The sequence below is a fragment of the Cryptotermes secundus genome, unplaced genomic scaffold (genome assembly GCF_002891405.2).
Source record: "Cryptotermes secundus unplaced genomic scaffold, Csec_1.0 scaffold854, whole genome shotgun sequence".
NCBI lineage: Eukaryota > Metazoa > Arthropoda > Insecta > Blattodea > Kalotermitidae > Cryptotermes > Cryptotermes secundus.
In genome coordinates, this window is record NW_019727108.1 from 359161 (window position 1) to 386938 (window position 27778).

A 27778-nucleotide genomic window follows, 5' to 3' on the forward strand; every position below is an offset into this window, starting at 1 on the left:
GCATTCCGAGCCCGCCAAGCCGCCAAGGACTTAGGCAATGAGGAGCGTCGAAGCGTTTCTTGTTTCATTGGTTGTTATCGTATGTTAGGTGTTATGTAGCACGGCACTTCTGGCAGGTATGAACAGAATACAGTCTGTGTGTGTATTTATCACTCACAACTAAGCAGCTGGCTATGTTACGAAGAAGAATATTTTCGGATCTGACTGTTGAACATGAAAGACGTATGTGTGTTCTTTGGGCCTCAGACGATTCAATTTCCAAAATTCTTCTGTTGAAAACCCCGAATTTTATTGTGTTAACTGCATGGGCATTTTGCAGCCAGGAAGACATGTATTGTAAATGTGGTAAACTTGTATTTCCAAATATCCATTGATGTTTCACAAAACGAATGGACCTTCGTTAAATTCTGGTATATGTAGGCACCGTCCTGCACCCACCCCTTGTTACATAGGTGGCCCCATCCCCAGATCTTACACTGCACTACGGAAGCACATTATCGACATTTTTGATGTCTTTACTGGCATACGATTTTTAGTAATTTAAAACAAATATCAGTAATGCCGTAATTAAATGTTCATACTTTTAACAGCAATTTAAAAGCATGTAGAGCTTTAAAAGGAACTGTTCTTTTATTTTGCAGACGCTGTAAATAAGCAATAGATTACTTGATAATTCCTTGTATTGCTGAGTGACTTTGATTACATAACATTGTATCAGATCTGTGTTGATACAGTACCAACCTCACCATAATGTCAAAATGTAAGTTGAATGTTGTAAACAGTTAAGTGGAATGCTTGAATTACTTTTGTATTTTGTGGTTTGAATTGTATATTAAATAGTATTTAACCCATGTATGTAAAGTAATTTAAATATATCGTGTTAGTGGAAGGCCCGAGCAGTATGAGTCGCAAGACAAAGGACAAAGATGCAACACCAGGGGCAGAAGGCGAAGAAGGAGAGGAAGAATATTCAGTGGAGAAGGTTCTGGACAGGAGGATTCGAAATGGCAGAGTAGAATACTTGCTCAAGTGGAAAGGCTATTCCAAGTGAGTTAGAACTTATTTTTTTCAAGTACTGTACCTGTTTTGATTGCTGTGGTCTATTTGGAGTATTTATAATGGTTTGTCTGACAGTCGTGGCATTCTGTTTATGATTTGTTTATGTATGTATGTAAGGGGTGGGCCATAAAAACCCCCCCCCCCCGCACTACGACCTTCAATGATCTATTGTGTTTCCCCCGATTAACCCTTAATTAATCCTACACTTTTAATAAAGTGTAGGACCCTGCTTATGGGGCCATCATAAAAGTCACTTGGTTTCGTGAAAAATTGACTCAAGTGACAATCTTAAATAAGCTATGGCCTCACAATCGCACAGGATGTATGCAGCTGATTCGTTTTCTTGTGGGCACGTTTCACAAGTTGGGTTATCTGTCAGTCCCAACTTGAAAAGGTGTCCTTTCAGGTGGTAGTGTCTGGTAAGTAATCCTACCACCCATATTAGTTGATCTCTGTTTAATCTCAACAGATCCTTCATTCTTCTGGCAGAGAATCCTGCTATGAAACCTTTGCCAGTCTGAGTCCAATTATAAATTCCCAGTATTTTTTATGATTTCTATCAGTCCAGTCCCTGATTGCTTTTTTGGCAACTCCAATTGAGATGCCACAAGCTGGTTCAGGTCCTATGAACGGCTGTTCAGATCCTGTTCTTGCCAGTTGATCTGCAGTTTCATTCCCTACAATACCTTCATGACCTGGCAACCATATCAGTTGTACTCTGTTATGTCTGGCCAGTCGTATGAGGAATTGGTGGCAGTCCCAAACCAATTTTGAAGTGATTTGGTGTTTACCAAGTGCTTTAATTGCAGCTTGACTGTCTGATAGGATGTAGATGTTCTATTTCTATGGATTCTATCTAAATTCTCAACTGTGAATGCCTTAATGGCATACAGCTCTGCCTGGAATACTGTTGTGTTCTGACCGAGGCTGAAGGTATGCTTCCGCCTCGTTCCATCACAGTACACTCCAGCTTCAGTGCCTTTGTTTGTCTTTGAATCATCTGTATACCAGATTAGTCCCCCCTTTCTATAGGGTTGAAACCCCATTTCCATTCACTTCTATCAGGAAATCTGATCATGAAGGGTCTATCATAAACATGTTTTGGTAGCATTTTATCAGATCCCATCTGTAGGATGGGTTCTTTTTTCATGTCCTGAATCGTGTATGCATTTGTTTAAAACCTTCGGAATTAGGTCTCCATTGATCATTGCAACGTAATCTGTACTTTCCTAACTTGGCCTCTGCTTCCATCTGCAAATGCAGTGAAGGGAGTCCTAGTAGGATTTCCATTGCAGGTGTTCGAGCTGTGCTCATTGCTCCCATAATTCCCAAGCAGGCTGTTCTTTGCAGTTTTCTAAGTTCTGCCTAACTTGTTTTGAGTTTGACTCTAGGCCACCATATAGCGGTGGCATAGGTGATTATGGGTCTTACTACAGCAGTGTATATCCAATTACCACCTTTGGTGTCAGTCCCCAAATCTTCCCAAACATGCCTCTGCATGTCCAGAAAGCTTTATAGGCCTTGTTAATAGCCTTATCCAGCCCCTGTTTCCATGTCAGCCCCTTGTCTAATGTTAATCCAATGTACTTGACTTCACTGGATAGCTGGGTCACTTTACTGAAGAGGATTGGTTCTTTGAGCCCCTTTATATCCCTCTTCCTAGTAAAGGGTACAGTCACCATCTTGTTTGGATTGATAGACAAGTGGGTCCTTTCGCACCACTGTTGAACTGTGTGCAGGGCTGTTTGTAAGACCTCTGATACAGTGTGCAGGAATTTCCCATTAATTAGGATTGCTATATCATCGGCATATCCTACTGTGAAGTGGCCCGTACTCTTGAGCTGTATACAGGGCTGTTTGTAAGTCCTCTGATACAGTGTGTGGGAATTTCCTATTAATTAGGATTGCTATATCATTGGCATATCCTACTGTAAAGTGGCCTGTACTGTTGAGCTCCCAAAGATCATCCATGACCAGGCTCCACAGGAGAAGGGAAAGAATGCCCTCTCGCCGCAGACGCTCTCAGAGAGACTCCAGACAATGTAGCGCTTATATTCCTGCTTTCCAGCATGGCACAGTTCCATCTGCATATTGTGGGCTCAATGCTATGCCTTTCAGCAGCCTGTTTTATTGTATCAAAGGAGGTTCTGTCGAAGGCTCCCTCTACATCAAGGAATGCTCCAAGGGCAATATCCTTGTGTTCAATAGCATTCTCTCTGTGTGTTACTACATTATGCAATGCAGTTTCAGTAGATTTACATATTTGGTAAGCATGTTGGTTTGGGTGCAGAGAATGAATTTTCAGTGCACTGTCCTTAATATGTCTGTCTACCACTTTCTGCATCGTTTTCAAGAGGAAAGATGACAGGCTAATAGGACGATAAGCTTTAGCCTTGGTATAATCAAGTTTCCCGGGCCTCAGAATAAATGTCACTTTAACTTGCCTCCAGGCTGCATGTGCCATGCAGGCTCTAAATATGAGGCATAGGTGTGGGACTAAATGTATTTCCCCTTTCTGCAGAAGTGCCGGTACAATACCGTTTGCTCCTGCAGACTTAAATGGTATGAAGGTACGTAACACCGATCTGATGTTTGATTGACTGATTATCTTACCAGCTAGGTTCCAGTCTCCCTTGTTCATTATGTGTCCACATACGTCCAGGTTCTGCTGGCCCCACTCATCACCTGAATCATCAATCAACTTTGAATTTGGGAATTGAACTCTGAACAGTTCCTTCAATGTTCCTTGTCCAGTTTGGTTATACGTGCCATCAGGCAGCTTGATAGAGCTGACCTTATTGGTCACTTGTTTTGCCATGACCCTCATTAGTCTGGTACTGCCGGGTACATCATTGATCTCCTGGCAGAACCTCCTCCATGAGGATTGTTTGGCTCTCCTTATCTCTATTGTAACAGGTGAGGGATTCCTTGTAGGTGTGTCCCACTGCCCTGTCCATTTTGCTATTTTAAGTAGCTTTCTTGTTTTAACTCTTAGCACACACAGCTTTTTATTCCACCAAGATGCATTCTTTGGTAAGCGAGTCGTCTTGGCTGGACAATTATGATAATAGGATAAGATGACGGCCCATTGCAACTGGTCAAGAGATCGATCCATGTCCCTTATCGTGCATATGCTTCGTGAAATAATCTCCAGGTTCACCTTTAGGTCGTCCTTGTATGACTCCCAATTGGTTCTGGGATTCCTGAAGGTAACTTGTTGTGTTGTTATGTTACCTATTTGAAAGCATATGTATCTGTGGTCTGATAAAGACAGCTGATCAGATACATGCAAATTACTTACCAGGTTTCCTATGTTATTTGTTCCTAGTGTCAAATCAATAACCGCCTTCCTATTGCAAACCACAAAGGTAGGTTTGTTACCATGGTTTAGAATATTCAGGTTCGAACTCACCAGAAATTCCATAAGGCTCTCTCCCCTTGGGTTAGTGTCGGTGCTCCCCCACAAGATGTGGTGCGCGTTGGCATCACATCCAATGATGAGTTTCCTTTTCCTGCTATAGCAGTAGTCTATGATGTCCCTCATTTCCTTGGTTGGTGGTGGTTCATCCGAGTCGTATGGAAGGTAGACTGAAGCAACAGTCAGCTCCCTGCTGCCCCCTTGATATGAATATGTTATCCTCACTGCTGTTTCGTCCCTAGAACAGAGCTTTGATTTGTTTATCTGTACAGTGAATAATGCATAAATGGTAAACAGAGTCTGCTGCCATTATAAATGTGCAGCTCATTACCGCGAATCATTACGTAATTGTTCTTGTGATCAGTCAGCTGATAGTGTTCTTTGTGTTTATGTCCAACCATGGTGAGGTACAGTAGTGGACCACATACATTATTTTTAAGAATTACACATATTTTTAGCGGGTTCCATTGATATATGCTGTATAAAATTGAGTGCAAGTTCTCCAAAATCTTATCATTGAATGAATAGTCAGTAGAAGACTAAATATCATGTTCGATACATAAGAATGTGTATTTTTAGGATGTACTGTCAAAGGTCCTCTTACCCAAAAGGACATAATTGTATTGTTCTCAGAAAAAATTTCTTTTGGGTACTGCAGTGCGGAGTGGCTGTTACTGAAGTATTAGAAAACTCTTCTTAGCTTCCGCAACCTGTCATAATTTAGATCTTTTTGTGGTGGATGTTCAAAATGGATTAATCTCAGAGTAAATAAGAGCCAGGTTAGTGTAGTCGTAAAGACTGGCTATGGGCTGGTCAACCAGTAGGATCAAGAATTTTCTCTTCTCCACATTGTCCAGACCGCCTCTCGGGTGCACCCAGCATCCTATCCAATGGGTACCAGAGGCTCTTTCCCCTTGGGCACGAAGCTGACCACTCACTTCCAACCAGTGCCGAGATCAAGAAAACGTTTATCTATACATCCACTCCCCCATACACCTTCATGGTATAGTGCTTAATTAGTTAAGCACAGGGACAACTTTACCCACAGAGTACATAAAGAACCGGTCACATTTGAAGACTTGAATAGAATGGAGCATAGTTGATTATTCACTTCTGTCAGTATTGAGGCTAGATGATAGGATGATTGCTGAATTGGGAAGGATCTGGGAAAAGTGATCGTGGTTTCATCAAGACACTCTTCTAGCATTTGCCAGGGAGGGCCTAAGAAAGACAATGAAAACCCTCAGGATAGGCAATGGCCTGACTGAGCTTCAAATTGAGCACCTACCAAATAGATCCCTAGAATGTTGCTGCGAGATCAACCAGTTTAATAGAATAGAAAGGAATATAATATCCTCTTTGGTGTGCAGGTAATCATAACCTATCAAAAGGATCGGAGTTATGAAATGGTGTATGTCATGAATAGTGATTTGTGGTTCCTGGGTTTTCTCTTTTTGAATGTGTTGTTGATACATGGTTATGTGAGGTGAAAACCTGTAGCCCTTAATTTAGCCATTTGTGATTCATATATTCTATTTTAATATGTGTATTTTTTATTTTTGTACAACTTTTGTGCTTTTGCTGTGTCAGAATAATGTTGAAAGAGTTTTTTTTTTGTAGACAGTGAGAAGCGAATGATGCAAGTCTGCACTGATATGATTACAGTAACATGTTTCAAACAGGACCAGAAACAATGGATGCTTCTTTTGTTATACCATGCTTCATTGTTGAAACACTGTTCTTACTTCATTCACTTGCTCACTTATGGAGCTGAGCCCTTCCTGAGAAGCTGCCAGTTGTGCAGCTACTCAAGAACTTCCCAGTATTTTATGGAACCCAAAGGTTCATTACCATGGTCACAAGAGCGCACCACTGGGCCATATCCTGAGCCAGATCAATTTAATCCATACCATCCCATCGTATCTCTCTAAGATACATTTTAATATTATCCACCCACCTACATCTTGGTCTTCCCAATGGTCTGTTTCCTTCTTGCTTTCTAACCAATATCCTATATGCATTCCTCTTCGTGATACATACCCTGCCCATCTCATCCTCTTCTTGATCATTCTAATTATACTTGGACAAGAGTAATATAAATTACATTACTTGGATCAAAAGTGAGTGTGTTTTTCTTTTGGTCTTCATTTATCTTATCCATACTTTGTGGAGCCAGGATAGTATTAGCTGGTATTGGGACTGGCCACGGGCTGGACAATGGAGGGGTCGAAGCTCAAGTCCCGTATGGTCAAAAAATTTCTCCATGTGCAGACCTGCTCTGGGCCCACCCAGCATCCTATGCAATGGGTACCGGGGCTTTTTCCTGGGGGTAAAGCGGCAAGGGTGTGAAACTGACCACTCACCTCCACCTTCTGAGAAGTAGTGGGTCTGGAACAGGGTCCCCTCAACCTCGTGAGGATTATTGAGGAGCTGTTTCAAGGATATAGCTGCTCGGGTCTAGAAAACCAAGATTAACGGCCTTGGGGATCTGTTGTGCTGACCAGGTGACGCCCTCTATCCTCAAAAGTTGGCACTAACTTCACCGACAAGCAGCGGTCGCTTGAACAGTGTAGTTTGCTTGTGGACTACAGACCATGGAGTTTTTTTAATATGTGTAAAAGAATATGTGTTTGAAAAACAACGGCTGGATTTCTCTAAGTGCCAAGACCTAACAGCCAAAAACTGTTGTTTAAGCAAGTTGACTGTTTTGGCCATTTGCAGGGAGGCAAATAAGGGAAACGTATATGGAGAAGTTGTTTTGGTTGCCCAGAAAACACACAAACAATCCATAAAGAGTGACAGACCTAGTCTTCCAAAAAGATGTTTTTGAATGTTATGACACAGTGAATTCCCTACTTCCTGTTGCTGTAAGGGAAAAAAAATTCTGTATAATGGTTCAGTTTTCTTCACTGTGGGACTACTGAAGCATCTAGGCTTCCAGTTACTAAATTTTTCACCAAGTAAGGTGACATTGCAGCAAGATTGAAGTTTTTTTTTCCCAACAGTGCCTCATTATGTGGAGTTTGGTGCTAACTGATCAGTGTTTTACATGGATGAAACCTGGATACATCAGAACCACATAGCAAACTAGATTTGGCAGATTTCTACTACAGTTGAGCTCAAGTTTCTAGTAGGGAAAAGAAGCTATATTATCCTTTACCATGCAGAACTGGCTGATGTAGGTTTTCATACCTGACAGTCAAAGGCAGAGTTAGTTTACAACTGGTGGTTCAATGCCAATCAGTTTGTTTTAGCATCAAGCCCCTTGAGACCCACAACCAGAGATTTTTTTTCCCCCAACTGAATTCTTGCAGTGATAGTCCTTATGTAACATCCTCTCTGATGAGAAGATGGGTTTGTCTCTTTTGAATATGCTTGGCCTTTCATCAGTTGTACATTTCACACATATAGCATGTTATTGAAAATCCTTTAGCACTACAAATAAGTTCTCTGTCAGTACAGGCTTTGCAGAGTAGATCATGCCTATCTTATGCTACGACAGCTTACATACCCGACAGCAAGTGGGTGTTCCAGTATAAATCTACTCGTGATTATCACTTAGAATGCACAGCCCATTAATTTTGACACTGCTTTTGTAATTTACTAAATGTAATAGTAATAAATGTAATACTAATGTAATAGTAATAAATGATCAATGTGAGCTGCCATTAGGTTGCAATAAAACAAATTGCCCAACAGCTCCGACAGAAAATGAGGTGTTGTTGAGTGCTTCAGTTCAATTTGATTCCTATGTAGTCGGTTCTGTGAGTGTGCAAATGCCGCTGCTTGCTGTGTACAGTGACAAATTAGCAGTGCCATGGAGCCTCGTCATTCATTCTTGCCAGATGTCAAGAGATAATAAATCTCATTATATATGCAGTGCCATGGAAAAGAAAGCTTATGGTGTGAGGATTGATCAGTAGTTTTCATCGATTTGATGATCAAATTTTCACTTTATTAAAATTAAGTTATTGTAAATAGAAGTGGTTACGGGATGTAACAAAGAGTGAAGAATTTAAACACAGAAAGATGTGAATATTTTTACTAATTAGTTGTCCAGAAAAAATACGATCACTTTTTGAGTAAGTCCAAGTAATGGGTGTATGTGTTTGTGCTTATGTGTATGTGTGTGTGTGTTGATGGCTTCAGAAGAAGACAGATCATTGTAAGGATGGAAAGATGTACTTCAGTGAGTACATGTTTTCTAAATGCACACTTTACGATGTATCTGTTTGGATTTGGCTATTGTATGCTTATACAAATGCACATGGGTGCATGCCCATATCTCTGTATTTCTGTTGAGGATATTTTCACCAAGATTGGCACAACCATGAAATTAGTTTTGCTGATTAAAATATGTTTGGGTGATAAAACTGACTGTAGTAATTATCGGGGGATATCACTGCTATCAACTTCACACAAAATTTTATCCAGTATTCTCTCAAGGTTAAGTCCGTATATACATGAAATTATTAGGGATCATCAGTGTGGGTTTCAATGTAACATATCAACTACATATCAGATCTTTTGCATTTGTCAGATATTGGAGAAAAAATGGGAGTACAATGAGACAGTACATCAGCTATTCATAGACTTCAAGAAAGCTTATGATTCAGTTAGGAGGGAAGTATTGTACAGTATTCTGACAGAGTTTGGGATAACCATGGAACTGGTAAGGCTGATTAAAATGTGTTTAAACAAAACTTTTAGTAAAGTCCATATAGGTAAACATTTGTCTGATAAATTTCCTATCAAGAATGGTCTAAAATAATGGTCTTTATCGTCAGTCCTTTTCAGCTTTACTTTAGATATGCTATTAGGAAGGGCCAGGAAAACCAGGTGGGACTGAAATTAAACAGGACACATCAGTGGTTGTTCTGTGCTGATGTGAATCTACTGGCTGATAATATAGGTACCACAAAAAAAAACACAAACTTTAATGGACACAAGTAAGGAGGTTGGTCTAAAAGTAAACACAGAAAAAACTAAGTATATGTTGATGTCTCATCACCAAAATGTAAGACAAAATCATGACATAAACATAGGTAACAGATGTTTTGATAATGTGGCACAGTTCACATATTTTGGAATGACAGTAACAAATCAAAACCTGATTCAGTAAGAAATGTAAGAGGTGATTGAACTCTGGTAATGCTTGCTGCCATTCAGTCCAGAACCTTTTGTCTTGTCATCTGCTGTCCAAAAACATAAAAATTAGAATGAACAGAACTATAATTTTGCCTGTGTTTCTGTATGGGTGTGAAACTTGGTCTCTAACATTAAGGGAGGAACATAGACTGAGGGTGTTGAGAATATTTGGACTGAAGAGAGATGAAGTGACAGGAGGTTGGAGAAAACTGCATAATTAGGAGCTTCATAACTTTTACTCTTCTCCAAGAATAATAAAAATGATCACGTCAAGGAGGATGAGGTGGGCAGGGCATGTAGCACGAATGGGGATGATGAGGAATGCGTATAGGATATTGGTGGGAATGCCAGATGGAAAGAGATCACTGGGAAGACCAAGGCATAGGTGGGTGGACAATATTAAAATGGATCTGTGAGAGATGGGATGGGATGGTTTGGATTGGATTGATCTGGCTGAGGATAGGGACCAGTGGAGGGCTCTTGTGAACGGTAATGAACCTTTGGGTTCCATAAAATGCTGGGAAATTCATGAGTAGCTACAGAATTGGCGGCTCCTCAAGAAGGTCTCAGCTCCATTAGTAAATAAGTAAGTAATTAAAATATGTTTAAATGAAATCTGTATAGGCAGAAATTCTTGTGTGCTACAAATGGAACAAATCCCCTTCTCATTGTTGCTTGTAACAACTTTCATTTTGAGTTTTCTGCTGTTATTACACTCCTCTTGTTCCTTATGCATTTATATATTCCTCCTTCCAGTACATCAAACTGTTAATGAGCTTCTTCCTCTCATCATTTCCTGAATATTTTGCCTTTTTATGTCAACAAATCTCTTTCTTACTGTGTATTGAAATGTTTAAAATAAAAGTTTTAGCTCATAATCACATGCTGTGAAATGCATTTTAGAAACATAAGATTTGAAGCTTTCAGGGCTTTTTAGGCGATCTGCTTTGTCAGTGTTGACCTGAAAAGTAACACTTCAAAGATTCTGTCGGTTTCCAGCATCAGTGTCGACCAAGGTTACTTTTTAATTCGACATCGACACAAGTGATTGCCCAAGAACATTTTAATGCATTGCAGATAGTTTTCAAGAATAGTTTTGGTGCCCTGTGTCTTCTATTAGATACAGTTTATGTTTTATTTTAAGATCATAGTGGTAATTGCCCACAGAATAAGTCGCCGCAGTGAGGACTTTGATCGAGAAAACTGGAAAACCTTCCGCCATCAGAGACACGCACACCTAGCTGAGTGAGTTTGAGCCATGAGAGGTGGTGATGCATTACAGTAAACTGGCACTCAGAATGTAATTTGTATAACTTTATAATGATTTTTTTGGTACTTATTAAGAGGTGACCCAAATAACTTCAAAATTTATCACCATTTTGGTACATGCATAGGGAGTCTGTAATTTGCTTCAATCAGGTTTGCTCATGAGTCTGCCCATGTACAAAATGAACAGTCATGATGAAGGAGAGCTGATTATTCTGAAGTCACTTGCCAACACACATTCATGTTTCATCTTGCACTTACATTCGTTAGGCAGAATTTCATATCATTGAAAACTTGGTTGCCTCTTTTTCCAGATCTTGGCATATCTCTGTTTCATTCATTTCCAAATAATTAACAGAGCAAAATAACTCTTGCTTGTACCTGTTGGAGATGAAGTACAGATTTTCAATGCCTGCACTAACATACTGACAAGTTTTAAAGTTATTAGGTCTCCTGGTAATATATAAGTACCCCTTTCTGTAGGTGCCACTGTGGAATGATGAATATTCTTAGGTTATTTTGTCAGCAGTGTTCCAGTGTTCTTAGTGGCAAAATAAGTGGAAAATTAATCATGAATAGTGAATAAGAATTTTGAATTGTGTGGTAGTGACCTGTGTGTAATATCCTGGCATGTCTTAGAACAGGCTGATGAAAATCACAGAGAGACCCCCCTGTCCTCCAAATACAAATAAGGAGTGTTGCTGTTGTAGCACTGCAGGTACTGTCCTGGAATTTACTGGAGGGGTTGAGGAAGGTCATGAAATTTGTTATGATGGGAGTGCTGGCACTGTGACCTTACGTTCAGAATCCAGTCAGGAAGTGCTGAGACTGTGTGACCTTAGGCTGGAGCAGAATTTCATGTCAAGTTTAACCAGTGGCTGATAGATACTTTGAGAATAACATGTTCTGGTCTCTGAGTCACATTTGTGCAAATGTGAGCCAGGTTATGTTGCTGATGTAGCCTTCTTTTTCCCAGCCTGTAGGTATATAGTTGGTATATGTGATATTTTCAAAGTTCACTGTACTAATTCCCATTTATAAGTGACTTGTTAGCATTATACAGACATATTTTTGTAGATTTTTTGGGTTGGGTTGAGACTGAGTGAACTTACATTGACCACCAATTTTTGCATTATAGTAGCCCTGAATGATAGGTGATGAATGGGTGGAATGAGAATTGGCAGGGTAAACCGAAATACTTGGAGAAAACCTGCCCCATTGTCACTATCTCCACCACAAATCCCACATGACCTGACCTGGGCTCGAACCCAGGCCGCCACAGTGGGAAGCCGGCGACTAACCGCCTGAGCTATGGCACAGCCTCTTTTTAGTGTAGTTTCCTTATTTATAAAAAATAAAATGCTTGTTTGATCACCTTTCTGTTTGTGTGTCATCATGCTCCCCACCACCAATGGCTTGTTATACACATTCCCATGGCAATTCATATATGTAACTATAGAAGAACTGCTAGATGTCACGTTTCCTGTGTTGCCCCTGTCCTGTCAAGTAAAAGTAAAGTTGTCCCTGTGCGTAACTAATTAAGCACTACTCAATGAAGGCATATGGGGGAGTGGATGTATAGATCAACATTTTCTTGACCTCAGCACTGGAGGTGAGTGGTCAGCTTCATGCACCTGCCACTTTACCCCTGGAAAAAGAGAACCCAGTACCCATTGGATAGGAGGAAAGGAAATCAGGTGATTAGTTCTTCCCAGAATTTCTTGTTTTATTTTGATATCAGTTGTTATGGTTAGCACACTAGTCTTGTATTCAAAAGGTTCTTGGTTCTGTCCAAACCATTACCCACCATATTAAAATAAATAATAAAATCCTGTCTTGATGCTATGTAGTATCAGTACTGACCCCATTAAATAACTGAAGGATAAATCCATCTGTATAATGACAGTCACCTGAGGACAGGAGGAGAGCCAACTGCCTAATGATTGTGTATACCTCAGGTAATGCACAGTATCTAACATGTTCTTATAGTGAAGAATATGAGCTAGAGTTTCATGTTCTTACTCAGGAAAGTCCTTATATGTCTGGCTGTCAAATTTGTATGCTGACTGAACAGTTAAATTTGTCAGTGATATCATTCAGAATAATAAAATGCTTCACATGTCCACAAATTCTTTTCAAACAAAGATTTAGCTTTGAATTGCTGCATAGCTCTCAAAAGTTAACTGCAGTGCAGTTGTACATGATCCCTGTGCTTGAAAAATAATGGTCATGTGCTCACCATGAGGTGAGTTGGTTTTGCATCCTGGCGAGCAGATATTTACAATAGCATTTAATATTAATGGATTTTCTTTAGTTTTTCTCATAGCTGGTGATACTTTTTTCAGCTGATTCTGCCAATTAGTGGCTGGATAAAGGACAGTCAGAGATGGTTTAAATGTCTATATAAATATAATGCACAATTCACAGACACTTTTAAAAAATTGTCGTGCAAGTTTCGGTGCTATTTTGTTGATACCAAATTTCAGGGATACCCAAATGATGGTGTGTAAACTATCTTTTCTTCCCCACTGTTGAAAGGTTAGTAGTGGTGAACGATGATGATGATTTTCTTTCTTCCGCACCCTGCCCCGCTCCCAGCAGGTGAATGAGATTTCATTTGGCTGGTAGCATAGCATATGCTTTTCAAGCTTTGATGATGTTTGTTCTTCTCAGTATTGTCTAAGTGGTTCGATGGATATTGCTGCACTTTATATTTCATTCTTTTTGGAGATATTTGTAAACATCTTCTTTCTGTGCATTAATCTTATGATTTCAAGGTGTATATGTGAGTTCTGTAGTTACTCAAAATTAATTTCAGTTTTGAGGTTATCATTGTTGTGAGTATGAAGATTACTGTCTTACTGGAATGTGACACCATGTAGTCTGGTAGATATTTACTAACATTTCACAATAACCTGCTGCCACTGTCTAAGGTTGAAGATTACTTTTTGAGTGGGTATTGCATGGAGTTTCCCACCTGTAAAGGATTATTATATGAGACTTGAGGCTTTCATGGCAGAGATTATAAAGATCACTGTCTTCTAGAATGTGGCGCTGTGTACCCTGAAGATGGCGGCAGTAAGTTTCTCTGAAACATTGGCGAACATTTATCAGATCACACTGCATCACATCTCACAAGACAAGTCCGTCCTATTTATCATGAAGCTTGGGTGAAAACCAATCAGAAAAATGCTCTGCTGGAGGTTGAAGTGGACTATCTGTTTTCTGCCTCTTGTCTGTTCCCAATCGGGTCATTTGGTATTATTTTGAACTGATAGATATTGGTAAATGACTTTAGAAATGGGCCAGTGATTGAACCAGTTCGTTATCCTTGTCTGAATGACAGAAACATCATAAAACTGTACTGCACTGAACTGCTGAGGCCAGAAACGTCCCTGTCATTGCCAAGCAACAGATATGGGCCTCAGCTGTAGGGCACCCACAGCCCCCTATTGTGAGCAATAATAGAATAATAACATCCCACTGACTCTTAGAGAAATCCTCATTTGGTTGTTACCCATTATGTGCCAGCAGTGGTAGTGGGGTAGCTGACTGTTTAGCTTCATGACAGGCTTGGTATGGAAATACATCCTCCCTCAGCACTGTAACAGTTATGCTACCATGAACCTCTTCAGTTCCAGTATGTAGGAGAGGTCATTGGACATGCTTCCTACTGCTTATATGACTTTGATCTTTGAATAATATTTTGCATTTTTAGAGCTTGGCTATTTAAAATCACAATGTCTAGAACAGGATGTAATGTATCATCAATACACGCAGATGAATTAATGTGACACACAGTTACAGCTTCCTGAATTGCACGCATGTTTTTTCAAAAGGAGAATTTAATAACTATAGGATTGGTAATATTACTTTCACTGAAATCTGTACCAGTTATAAAGTTATTCATATTAAGTTTGGAGTGCCACTTTATTGCTTTGCATTGACTGTTCTTCATGGTTTATATTTGTCTAGCTAGCCAGGACAGTTTCTGAGTGCATAGTACATTTGGGTCATTCCGTGGAAAATCAACACACCTTAAAGTAAAATTTGTCTCACGGTGTTACATTGTGATCAAATTTTGTTATGCTTATTGGTCCCATAGCCATACATCCTGCATGTTTGCAAGCTGTTTCTTTAGTAATATTTCTAAAAATGCGCTTAGAGAAACATGAAATGGATCATTGTAAAGATTAAGAAATTTTCTTTATAACCATATATAAATATTCCTCACAACTTTCAGAGCTTCAGAGATTTAAGTGGTCATTAATAAAAATAGTCTTGAAGAGCTGAAACTGAAGTGTGTTAGCAAATTTTCTCACTACCCTTCACAAAAAAATCCTTGTTGCCCCATTAGACTCCTTCGACTGTTCCTGGTAGTTTTTCTCATTTGCCTGTTTCAGTTAATTGTTCATTTGGCCTCAGAATAGAATGGAGGGAAATGTAGTTCAAGTGGGTAAGGATAAAGCTAAGAACTGGGGAAAATGTGGCTGCGAGGATAGGAAAGCCATTGCAGTTTTCATTCTGGTTTGCTAATTGTATTTGCATACATTTTTCCTCCCATGAAACATATATTCATCCACAATACAAGATTGTTTATGTAACTTAAGCGATTAGTCACCAGCTTCTGACTACAGTAGTCGGGGTTTGGTTCCAGGTCAGGTCATATGGGATTTATGGAGGACATATGTACTGGGTCAGGTTTTCTCTTGAGTACTGCAGCCCCCTCCCCTGCTAGATATCATTCTGTCAACAGCTCCACCTTCATTAATCATTTTTTCATCAGTGTTGTATAGTCTGAATACTGACTGTGTCATTAGATAACAAACTTACAGAAAAATTGTTCCTTCATAAATCACCATATATAAAGTGTACTTTGTCTTTAACAACTTCTAGTAATGACTTAATGACTATCTGTACATTTTAGTATTGTGAGTATTTTACTCTTGCTGTACTATCACTATTGCAGAACGTTGGGCACCACTTCCATAGGGTAGTTTGTTTATCGCACACTGTTATGTCACAGAGCTGTATTTGAAGATTCAAGAATCCCACACACTTGATATATCTGGAAAGACATGTAAAAGTTTGCCATGCTTTTGCTGTTGTGAGTTAAATTACAAAAGAAGGGTTTGGTGATAAGTAGTCAGAACCAACACTCTTGTTGGAGGTAAGGTTCTCACAGTAGTTGTTATGAAGAGTTCCAATTTCTCTGTGTAATGGTATGTAGTCCACTGAAAGTCAACTGATGTTCTGGAGGAATATGTCACAATAAATCAGCATGAAGCAAGTTGCTGTTGGTGCTTTGCTTTGTGCCTGCTTTATGCTGGTTTCTTGCTTGGTTTGCTCTTCAGCCCTCCCAAGACCTCATCTTACTTTCAGCAGAATACTGGTGTTTTATGAGAGCTCGGATAGCTCAGTCAGTATAGCAGTGGGCTATGGGCTGGACTGCCATATTTTGATTTGTGGCAGGGGCAAGGGATTTTCTCCTTTCCATAATGTCCAAACCACCTCTGGGACTCACACAGCTTCCTATCCAATGGATAATGGGATCTCTCACCCTGGGGGTAAAGTAAGCAGGGTGTGGAGCTGATCACTCACCTCTCTCCAGAGCCAAGATCAAGAATAGTGGAGCTACACCTCCTCTCACTCCATACAACTTCATGGCATGATGCTTAATTAAGTAAACATGGAGAGTTTTACCTTTGCGTGGTGTTATGTTCCAGAAGGGACAGCACCTGTAATACTGTTAGACTTGAGGTTCTCACAGTAGTGGCAATGAAGAGTACTGTTTTCTGGGTTGTTACTCCATGTAGTCTTGTAGAAGTTTCCCAGCAAGTCTATACTCATTGCTTGCAAGCTTTCTTTTTGACCCTGAACTTAGAGCCAGTATGTTCCCCTGGAACATCAGTGAACTTCTACCAGACTGCATGGCATCACATTGTAGAAAACAGTGCACTTTATGTCAGTCATTGGTTAAAGAATGGGGAGATGCAAGACACTCTCTTGTTATTGACGGTACAGTACATTTTTATTTAAAGTAGAAATGCTGGAACCGTTACGGTACCCATAGATCATGTGTTGTTTCCAAACAGTGAAGATAATACCTGGGAGCCTGAGGAGAATCTCGATTGTCCAGACCTGATTTCAGAGTATGAGGAGAATAGAAAGAAGAAGGAAGCGGCAAAGAAGGATGAACGAAAGCGGAAGCCTGGAACTCCTGTTGATGACAAGAAACCTGCTGCCAGCAAGAAAAAACATGTAGAGGTAACTAACTTCATTTGCAATTTTTTAAGTGTTCATTTTGCACCAGTCTGGTCACGATCATTCACATTTGTATAATACCAGGTGAAGGGAAATAGTACATACCCTGGAGCAGTCAGAGATCATCCCTCGCTGAATACAAAAACAGCCTTGATTTTGTAATAGTCTGCCATGAGATGTCTATTTTTATATTGGTGTTTATCATCATTTTCAGTTAAATAAAAAAAGGTAACGCTATCTCTATAACAGGCCGTGAAGGCCACTAGGGCTGTGAGACGTCAAGGCTCCCACATTTTCTCAAGACATTTGGCTCACAGGTAGTGGTGAGGTTGTCAGCATAATGCGCTGGCCACCCTTTACCCCCCCAGGGAGATTCCTCGTACTCATTTCTGTCAGAGGCTGGGTTGACCCCAGGGCCATAGTGTGGCTGGGAGGATTAGGTTAATTGACAAATATCCACCTCATCGAGACTCGAACCCACGATCTTACAGCTTGTACCATACTGCCTCAGCCAACTATGGTACTTTTTTTACGTACATGTGATTATACAATGGCAGTGGAAGTTCACTGCTGTGGCACTTTGTAAAACTAACTGAACTGTTATAACTCCCTCCATTGTTTGAAGTACATGAGAAAACTAGATATTCTTCCTCCCCTCATCCGTTTGAGTCTGTATTTTCTTTAAATCTAATGTTTAATGAATTTCTTGTGCTTTTATTACCATTACATTTTGCTGTAGTGTCTGATCTTCAAATGACTGGTTTTGAGCTGTTTTATTTTGAATTATGACCAGCCAGGAACTTCTATTTATAACACTGTACCTTTCAAATTCACAGTTCTGTGTAATGTTGTGTTTTCACAGAATCGGTTCATGGTATTAGGTATAGTACATTGTGTGTGTGCTCTTAAATGCTTGAGCTAAAGGCAGATGGCTGAGGTTGTACCAACTTTGATCAATGAGGCATCTTAACAGAACTTAGAAACTGAACCTAAATCATTAATATTGCATTAAAATTGAAAACCATACCCAAATAGAGAACATTGTATTTTATACCTCATTAAGCATATAAATGAGTATTCACAAAATATGGTGGAAGTGTATTTTATTCTGAATCAAGGGAAATCCCTGCTTAGGTTCCTTCTGGGACCAGTGGATTTAGGCATTGAACTGAGGAAAATCTTTGATACAGAGGTTAATGACTTGGCTTCATTTTAATTGAAGAGTATATGAGAGAAAGCCTTGAATTGAGAAATATTAAGATGGGATTCTGCTCTACTTGCAATAGTCCTTTTGGAAATGTTTTAAGAGATGTATAAGAGTTTCTGTCATGGTGCTGCTAATAATATTTTATGTAAACTGTAACTTTCCTGCTTTGTAGGAAGATAATAAGCCAAGAGGATTTGACCGTGGGTTGGAACCAGAAAAAATTATTGGAGCAACTGACTCAAGCGGAGAACTCATGTTTCTTATGAAATGGTATGTCATGATTTTAATTGAAATAAATGGAATGGTTCTTCTTAAGTTGTGGATTGAGGAAATGGCCTTCACATATGGAGGATAACTCCAAATATCTTGAATAAGTAGTAACAGACACCAACCAAGTGTGGTCCTTAACTTGGAGGTTGGATGAGAGCTAACAACATTTATCATGAGAAACATGGCATGTTAACAAAATGTTATACAGAGCTTTGGTACTTTGGCATGACTGGAGCAGTGGGAAAGGATGTGCGATTTTGAACTAGAATTTGTGTAGCATGGGTTCATTGAACTCAGGAGCAAAAGAATTGGCAAAGGACAGGCAACTTTCATCATATGCAGGGCAGTTCCATTTCTTAAAAGAAGCTGCATATTTCAGAAACGTATAAAACAGTAAATGCACTGAAAGAACAGAGTACCATGAAGGCGAGCAGGAAAGAACATGACAGTAAATACTGTGGGATGAGTCAAGGAAACTGCCCACACAGCTCGCTGGTGATTGCTGTCAGCATCTATCTTGCTCACTGAAAGGACATTGATGCTTCATGTAACACACTAATGAAATCAAAACGAAGGGGTGTATAAGGAGAATTACCTGTATACGTAGGTTTGGTCGAAGGTCAGGTGAGATGGCATAGAATCATCAGGCAGTTATTCATTGTTTCATGGAAAGGGGATTATATCGTCAGTAATGGATGGACCTGATATACAAGGTGGTTCAAATATGACCAGGACTAATTTCCCCCCCCCCAAAATGCCAAACACTTACTTGCACATGTCAGTCTTCGACGTACTCTCCTCCAGAGTCAATACATTTTTTCCAACGTTTTGGAAGCATCCTGATGCCCTTTTCAAAAAAGTTTTGTGGTTGGTGGCCTATCCACTCCCAAACATTCTGAATGATGGCGTCGTCCACAAACAGCATGCCTTGCAAGTCTGATTTGAGCCTTCCGAACAGGTAGAAATCACTTGGTGCCAAATTGGGACTGTACGGCGGATGTGTCAGAAGGTTCCATTTCAATTTCCGGAGGGTTTCCATTGTTGTTTTGGCTGTATGGGGGCGTGCATTGTCTTGAAGGAAAGGCTACCCACTTTCCACCTGTCTTCTGCTTGGATTGGGTCTTTTCCTTCACGTCTGTTGCCAGGAGGTCTGAGTAACAAGCTGCATTGACTGTTCTGGCATCTGTCAGAAAGTCTATATGGATAACCCCCTGCCAGTCCCAGAAGAACGTTGCCATCACTTTTCCTGCTGAACGGCTCCTCCACGCTCTCTTGGGTTTGGGAGAACTGGTATGCCGCCACTCGCGTGGTGATTGCTGGGACTCGGGAATGAAGTAGTGCACCCACGTTTCATTGGTGGTCACTATAGACTTCAAAAATGCATCACCCTCGTCTTCAAACTGCTGTAGGAGACGACTGGCAACTTGCATGCGCACCATTTTGTTCATGTCCTTCAAAGTGTGTGGTACCCACCGTGCATTCACCTTGCGATAGTGCAGGTGGTATTTCATGATGTCTTCTACACCAGCAACACTGATGGACAGCATTGCTCCAAGTTCCTTGATAGTGATGCGCTTCTTCTCACGAATAAGTGCGTCTGCATGATCAGTGTTTGGCTTGGTGACAGATGTTCGAGGCCTACGATCATGTGGTTCATTCTCCACATGCTCTCTGCCCTCTCTGAAGCACTTACACCACTCAAACACTAGGGTCCGTGAGAGACACTCTTCCCCATACTGTTGGAGAGTCTGTGGTGAATTTCGGTGGATGGGACATTTTCTCCAACGAGGAATTTGATCACAATGCGTTGTTCCACGCTCTGCGGTACCTTCTGTTCACTCATCACTCTAGCAACTTCCAGACAGGACTGAACAGGTTCTAACCCAAACAGGAGGGAGGGTGGAGGTTGTGGCTTCACTCTCTCAAGATCGCACAGCTGCTGCGCAGTGCGGCTTCTTTACAAAAAAATCAGTCCCGGTCATATTTGAACCACCTAGTATGTAAAAAAAAGCGATAAAGCTGACCCTGTGCATAGGTGTGTGTGAGGTCAAGGCTCCCACATCTTCTAGACATTCGTCTCATAGATGTTGGTAAGGTTGTCAGCCTAATGTGCTGGTTACCCTATACCCCCCAGGAAGATTCCTGGTACTCATATTAGAGGCTTAGTTGACCCCATGGCTTTAGTGTGGCTGGAAGGATTAGATCAATTGAAAACTGCATTGACCTCATCAGGATTTGGTCCCATGACCTTCCAGCTTGTAGCATAGTGCCTCAACCAACTACACTGCCACCCAAAGGCAAAGCTATCTCTGAAACAGTCCATGAAGGTCTATTGTGTTGTGAGATGTTGAGGCTCCCACATTTTCAAGACAGTTGGCTCAGATGGTGGTGACATTGTGAGCCTCATGTGCCAGCAAACCTTACCCCCAGGAAGATTTTTGGTACACATACCCCGCTGTCATGCATACAGGAATGAAAAGTCAGTAATAAGGCGCTGGTCCTTATTGTTCATCGTCATTGGCAAAACAACCCTTCTTGAGCCAGAGCCTTAGAAGATTCGACCAGATTTGTCTTCAGTCAGACTATCCAGCTTTCACTTCTTTGGATTTTGTGACTGATATTTACAGAGCAAGGTCATCAGCCTTCCATCCAACCCTCCAACCAGGTGGGTTCATGTATTTATGTTCCCCAGTGACAGGGTGGCCCAGTTATGCCCTCAGGCTCCAGTTTCCCTCTTTGTTGCCTACTAACAGCTGCAGTGGAGGTATTCTAGCCTGGCGCCACATAGGGAGAAGCTTGTTCATTTGATAAGAGTTCTTTTGTTTCTTGAAATGTGCTCCAAACCAATTTTCATCTTCAAGAATTCAAACTTACTGTAAAATTAATATTACTTAACGATGACGGAGGATCACAAAACACTTCACAATTTCGTTTTGCAACAGTTGGTTTATTTTTCACTCCTGAATAATCTTCACCTTACCTTTTTTTTTTTTTCAATGCCATGGCCACTCGTTACTTCGTAACTAAAACACTAAAATGCAACATAAAAAGAACAAACAGTAACCACTACCAACTAGTATTTGATTTAATTGTTATGCAGTCTTTGGAGGTACCAGCTGTAATACTGCTTGCCCGTGCAGTAGTTAGGCCTGCAGCACAATGGCCCAACCAACCATGCCACCATGTGCCTCTTCATGAATGTAATTTTTATTTCTTAGTGTCATTCTCATATGTGAAACCTTGTCATAATTGAGAAGAATCTGCTATCTTTATATAACTTTGGCTTGCAGTCTGCATGAACATATGCTTTGTTTTCTCTGTATGCATCAGCTTGTTTGCTTGCAGGAAAGGAACAGATGAAGCTGACTTGGTACCTGCAAGGCAAGCCAATGGCCGCTGCCCACAGATCGTCATTCAGTTTTATGAGGAACGACTTACATGGCACACTTCAAGTCATGATGAAGATGAAGCGACAGCAGGGAAGGATTCCACTGAATGAATGTGACATCATTCATTTACATTTAACTTGTAACTAGTTTGTTTACTCTTCTGACTCACTTTAGTTAAAATTTCTATCTTTACTTTCTTATATTCATAGTATATTCTGGGATGTAGAGCCATTGCTAGGCAACGACCTCGAAATAAGGAGCTATGCATCAGCTGTTGTTAGGTAATGGCTACAACAGACATACCTGCAACAATAGCTGTTGGAAGTGGTGTTCTCTGTGCAGTCCTTGCTGAGGCTATAAAACAAGGACCAGCAGCCATAAGAGAAGAGTCTTGAGATGATTATGAGAAGAGTAGGAAGTTGGTATGAGATGGTTGCCAGCCTGGAAGTCAGTCGAGAGTTTCTGTAACTGAGTCCGGGACTTCAGACGAAGGGGGATGTCAGCCATTGGAAGCCATTACCAGAAGACTGGTGAAGACACAGCAGGCTGAAAAGACTTCAAGTTCTCTAGTGAATTAAATGCAGTGTGTTTGAATTAATGAAACATAATTACTTGTAGGCACAGATCTGTAAGAGTTCAGTAAATCCGATTACCAATCCAAACCCCATATATAGTCACTAAAATCATGTGAGAATATATATAAGTAAGTGCTACTATTGTGAAACAAATCGATCCATATGTGTTGACATAGTTACCTATTTTGAGCTTCCTTGACTACAGAAAAGTGGTTTTTGGAATGCTGTCTGTATATATGAATGGATATGCACATCGCTAGTGCCTGAAGTGGCTGACATTCATACTCGGTATTTTTGAGTTTATCATAGGTCACTGCCTGGTAAATGTGGACATTCAAAACTCCAAAAGTGTGAACCCTTCAGATGCCCCTCGCCCAGAACAAAATGGTGATTTTCTCAAAGACAGTTCTTATGATTTTGATTTAATTTTAATAATTTATGGAGACCATATCCCTAAAAAAAACTGCATATATGGTACCTTCAGGAAAAGATTGATACATGCACTAGGGGCCTAAACAGGAAGTAGTGATTTTATCTAAACCTAATTTACCATAAGGGCAGTTGTGTTTGAGAAAGTATGTGTAGTGTCTTCCCACCAATTTCTTTTTCCTTTCCCTTACAGTTGTTTCGTGTTTGCCTGTCAGAGTGATGTACACTAAGCTCTTAATGTAAATTTGTGTTACATGTACAGGGTGCTGCTGTCATTTGTGGTTTTTAGGAGGATGAATTTTCTTGACCATTATATTGTCACGTGTTGGGTGTGTTACACGACAAATAACTTTACGTGTGTCTCGGATTTGGCAAATCTTTATTGGATACTCACTGTTACACTCTTTACAATTGTTATCACTTAAACTGTATTCTGCGGTGGCTATCTTTCAACTGTATAGTATGGCGACTAGGTTGCAACTGTGTTGTTGCTGTCTGTAGCTCTCTGTGTTTTGCCTTCCTTCCATCTGCCACCCCTTCTTCCAGAGTGTTCGCCCTGAGCACTTCCAGGGTCCAGCGGTTGTTGGTCCCATTGGCTCACATTCATTCTTCACTTTTAATCTTTCTTCGTTCGCCCTTACGGGGGAGGTCGGTACTTCTACCTTACCGGTTCCTTCCATATGGGCCGTTTCCTTTCTTCCGCTTTGGAGGGGGTCGACATCTCCACAGTGTCCAATTCTTGACATTTTTGGTGGGACAGGAGATTCGGTAATTCGCTTCGCGGCCTCATCCAGTCATTTTTCTGTAGGGCTCGATCCTTGTTCCTCTTGTTACATTGCGGTTGCGCCCATTGTGTCTTCCGAGCGTCCATCCTCTCCATGTTCCTCATACCACATTGTCCCCAGCATGAACTTTCCCGACGGCATTATCCTTACCCCGTGCCACTCTTGCACAGTGGGTCGTTCTATTTCTAGAATCTACCAGTTCTCTCTGTGGGTGACACTTTTCCTGGGTAAAGTACTACTTTACAATGTCTCTCTTGCGTCATGCCACTGTTGCACGGTGGCTCATCCCTCTGCAGGCGATGGCCAATTGTCTCTTCCGAGCGTCCATCCTCTCCATGTTCCTCATACCACATTGTCCCCAGCATGAACTTTCCCGACGGCATTATCCTTACCCCGTGCCACTCTTGCACAGTGGGTCGTTCTATTTCTAGAATCTACCAGTTCTCTCTGTGGGTGACACTTTTCCTGGGTAAAGTACTACTTTACAATGTCTCTCTTGCGTCATGCCACTGTTGCACGGTGGCTCATCCCTCTGCAGGCGATGGCCAATTTCTTCTGGGGTTTACAATTTCACCGTGTCGAATCCTTCTCTTTCTGGTGGCGGCGCTCTGCAGCCAGTTTTCGGTCCCTACGCCTTTTCTTCTTCGGTTCTGTGAGCGGCATTACTTCGGCGTCTACTACGGGTACCTCTTCTTTCTGCGCAGCCTCAGGTTTCCTGCCCGGTGAGGCTGACTTCTTCTCATCTCGACGTGCCTCCATGTCTTGGCAGGCCAATGTTTCATCATGGTTGTCGTTCCCCCATTTGTCTGTCATGGCAGCCATCTCTTCTCACCATGCTTTCATTTCGGCCTGTCTGTCATCCTCCAGTTTGGCTAGTAGTTTTTTGTGGCCGGTCTTCATCTTTTTCAGGAGTTCCATCATCTGCTGTGAGTCCATTCTAGCTCGTGTGGTGTTATGGCACTCGATGTGGTGTTAGACCAATAATTCTTCCAAATTCGCTTCAGACTTCAAACTGAGCCAACTTTTGACACCAGTTGTCACGTGTTGGGTGTGTCACGTGACAAATAACTGTACGTGGGTCTCGAATTTGGCGAATCTTTATTGGATACTCACTCTTACACTCTTTACAATTGTTATCACTTCACCTGTATTCTGCAGTGGCTGTCTTTCAGCTGTATAGTATGGCGACTAGGTTCCAACTGTGTTGTTGCTGTCTGTGGCTCTCGGCTTATGTAGGTGTTCTGCGGACTCAGTAGAGGACACCCCTCGCCAAGGTTCGATCTCACGTGTTCGGCAATCCGTTGCTTTGGGAACGCTGTTTATACACTGGTAACATGTTTTGTCTCATCTGTTGTTACTCAACGGGCCTTCTGTTGTTCATCTCTGGGGAGACACTCCTTCATTGATTCTGCAATTCATACGCAACGGCCCGCTGTTATTGCGTTACTATGGAAGTATGTACTCCCAAACATGTTACAGTATATATTGTCACATGTCAGTGACTTGACACACGGTTTGGGTTGGTAATTGGAATTACTAGGCGCCTATAACTCATAACTACAAATGATGATAATAGTCTAATGAATTCACACACTGCATCACTACAACACACATTAAGTCTTTTCAGTTTGTCTTCACTAGCTGTTGCTAGGTTACAGATGCCAACTGTGTAGATTCCTCAGCTTCTGCGTTCACTTCCATACTGGCTGGTGACTGTTTCAGAGTTAACCAATTGTCCAGCTTTCGAGCTGTGACTCTCAACTCATGACAAACTCATCTCATCAGTCTGCTATTTAGCCTCGGCACTTAAAGCATAAAGAACACTGTTTCCATCAATGTCACTTATTGTTGCATGTATATCCATTATTATGGAAATATGTCTACCTAACCATTGCCTTGCAGCAGACCATGTAATCACGTCACAATATTAAAAGAAACAAACCAGTGAAATTAAGATTAACTCAAGTTTCTGTCAATAAATTTACAGTTTCATTTTTTTTTTGTTGTGTGTCATATGTACCTGATATTGTAACTTGTCTCGGCCCATGCCAGCCTTGATGCTTCCTACAGTTACTGCTTCAGCAGCTAACTCTCCAGTACACCCTTGCGCCACACTTTGGGCAGCTTCACGAGAGAAAGTGAGTGATTCAGATATGGTAATTTTGGAGGTCAACCCGAAGGTACATTACTATGTTCACAAAAGCTGGTTCATATTCTGAACCAAATGAATCCAATCCACATTGTATCCTCTAATGATTCATTTGAGTATTCTACCATCTTGTTCTAAGTTTCCTAAATCAGTGTTTCTCAGCCGCTGGGCCACGGCCTGGTATCGGGACCTCCTTTTATAGAAAAAAGAATTTACTGGGCCATGGTCTGACAAAAGTTGAGAACCGCTGTCCTGAATGACTCCATATCCTAGGTTTTCTGACATATTTTATGTACCTTTATAAACTTACCTATGAGTGCTTACCCATCTTCATCAATTTTATGTGGTGAAGAGCACAAACCATAAAGCTCCTATTTAGTATGAGTGAAAAAGAATTATAATCAACATTGTTTGTATATCTTTGACAGTGACAACAGTGGTACGTCTGTTATGTGACATTTGTTATGTTATTCAAAATATCATAAAATGATGTAACAAAACGTTTTTACTGTGGGGAGAATTCTTGCAGATCCATAGTATATCTAATCTGAAGCAAGGTAAAAAACTTTGTTTACTGCGCCCAGAAAACATTAAGGAAAAAGATCTTTATTTTCCCATTAAATTCTGCTGCTAAGAATGTGTTACTTATATATTTTAATTTGAAAGAGAATGCAAATAAGGGTTAAGTTGTGTGCTTTTTGTCATTGAATTCTCTGTTTCAAATAACAACCAGAGCAGTGTCCTATCGTGGTTCATGCTCATATCCCACAGTCTGAAACTGTGTGCCATATTGTTTTGACACTCTTATTTTTAGAATTCTACCACTTATTGAAAAATTGTTGTCTTGGATATAACGCCATCTAGTTCATTGAAAGTCGGTTGACATTTCAGAGGAATATATCGCCTCCATCTTCAGGGTCGAAGAACAAGCCAAGCAAGAGACCCGCATGAAAACAGGCGACATGCATCATTTTCAAGGCAACAAAGAGGGATGCTTTGATGTGGCATCTGTTCAGAGTTTTCCACCTGCTTTCTTGCTGGTTTCTTGCTTGGCTTATTCTGTGACCCTGGGGATGAGAGTGATATGTTCCTCTGAAATGTCGGTTTACTTTCTGCAGGCCGCATGGCATATTGTGGAAGTTGAGTATTCTTCATAACCACTGCTGTGAGAATCTCAGTTCCTATGTACCCTTGAATGTTACACATTATCATCAGTAGCGATTGCCTGTGGCAATAACATGCAGATAATCTATACATTGTTTTATCGAGTGTTGTGGTTAGGTAGTTCATAGTCAGGAGATCCTGGCTGCTCTGCCTCAGATTTTTGTGGCTTTTATTTCTGCATATTAAATGTCATTAAAATAGGTGATTACATCTTCTGTCCACATCCTTTCCAGTACAGTGGAACTTTGCTTAACGAGCACCTCTCATAACGAGTAATTCGCATAACAAGCAAAACAAATTGTAAAAAAAGACTTGCTTAACGAGCGACAAGAGGGGAAGTCCCGGATTGTGCGCTTGCTACATCAGTCTGTGTTTAGCACTCATTCTGCTAGCATCTTAGTGTCACTTGTGATCACACATTTTTCCAAACTTGTGTTCAGACATATTATTTGTGATTTTTTTGTGCACAGGTTAATAACCCTTGCAAAAATGTCCCCGAAGAAAAAGCTGCAAAAAGACAGCCATAAGAGAATAAAAATAACAGTAGAAATCAAACGTAAAATCATTGAAAAGCGAGAATGAGGTTTGAGTGTGGCTGATCTAGCACGCACATACAATCGGCCTACATCAACAATTTGCATGATTTGGAGTTGCA

The 27778-nt window shown here is 40.7% G+C and overlaps 1 protein-coding gene across 3 annotated transcripts; it reads left to right on the top strand.

Moving 5' to 3' along the window:
• The first annotated feature begins 12 nt into the window (after window positions 1–12).
• LOC111864502 (chromobox protein homolog 1) lies at window positions 13–27321 on the top strand. 3 transcript variants are annotated; one of them, XM_023851786.2, is made up of 7 exons: window positions 13–116; window positions 642–760; window positions 885–1047; window positions 10793–10870; window positions 16987–17158; window positions 18535–18632; window positions 21978–27321. In XM_023851786.2, the coding sequence occupies exons 2-7, from the start codon at window positions 751–753 to the stop codon at window positions 22129–22131; spliced, it is 675 nt and encodes a 224-aa protein (XP_023707554.1). In that variant the 5' UTR covers window positions 13–116; window positions 642–750; the 3' UTR covers window positions 22132–27321. The 3 variants fall into 3 exon arrangements, with proteins under 3 accessions (XP_023707554.1, XP_023707556.1, XP_023707555.1); XM_023851787.2 differs by lacking the exon at window positions 13–116 and adding an exon at window positions 139–222; XM_023851788.2 differs by lacking the exon at window positions 10793–10870.
• Window positions 27322–27778: the final 457 nt, after the last annotated feature.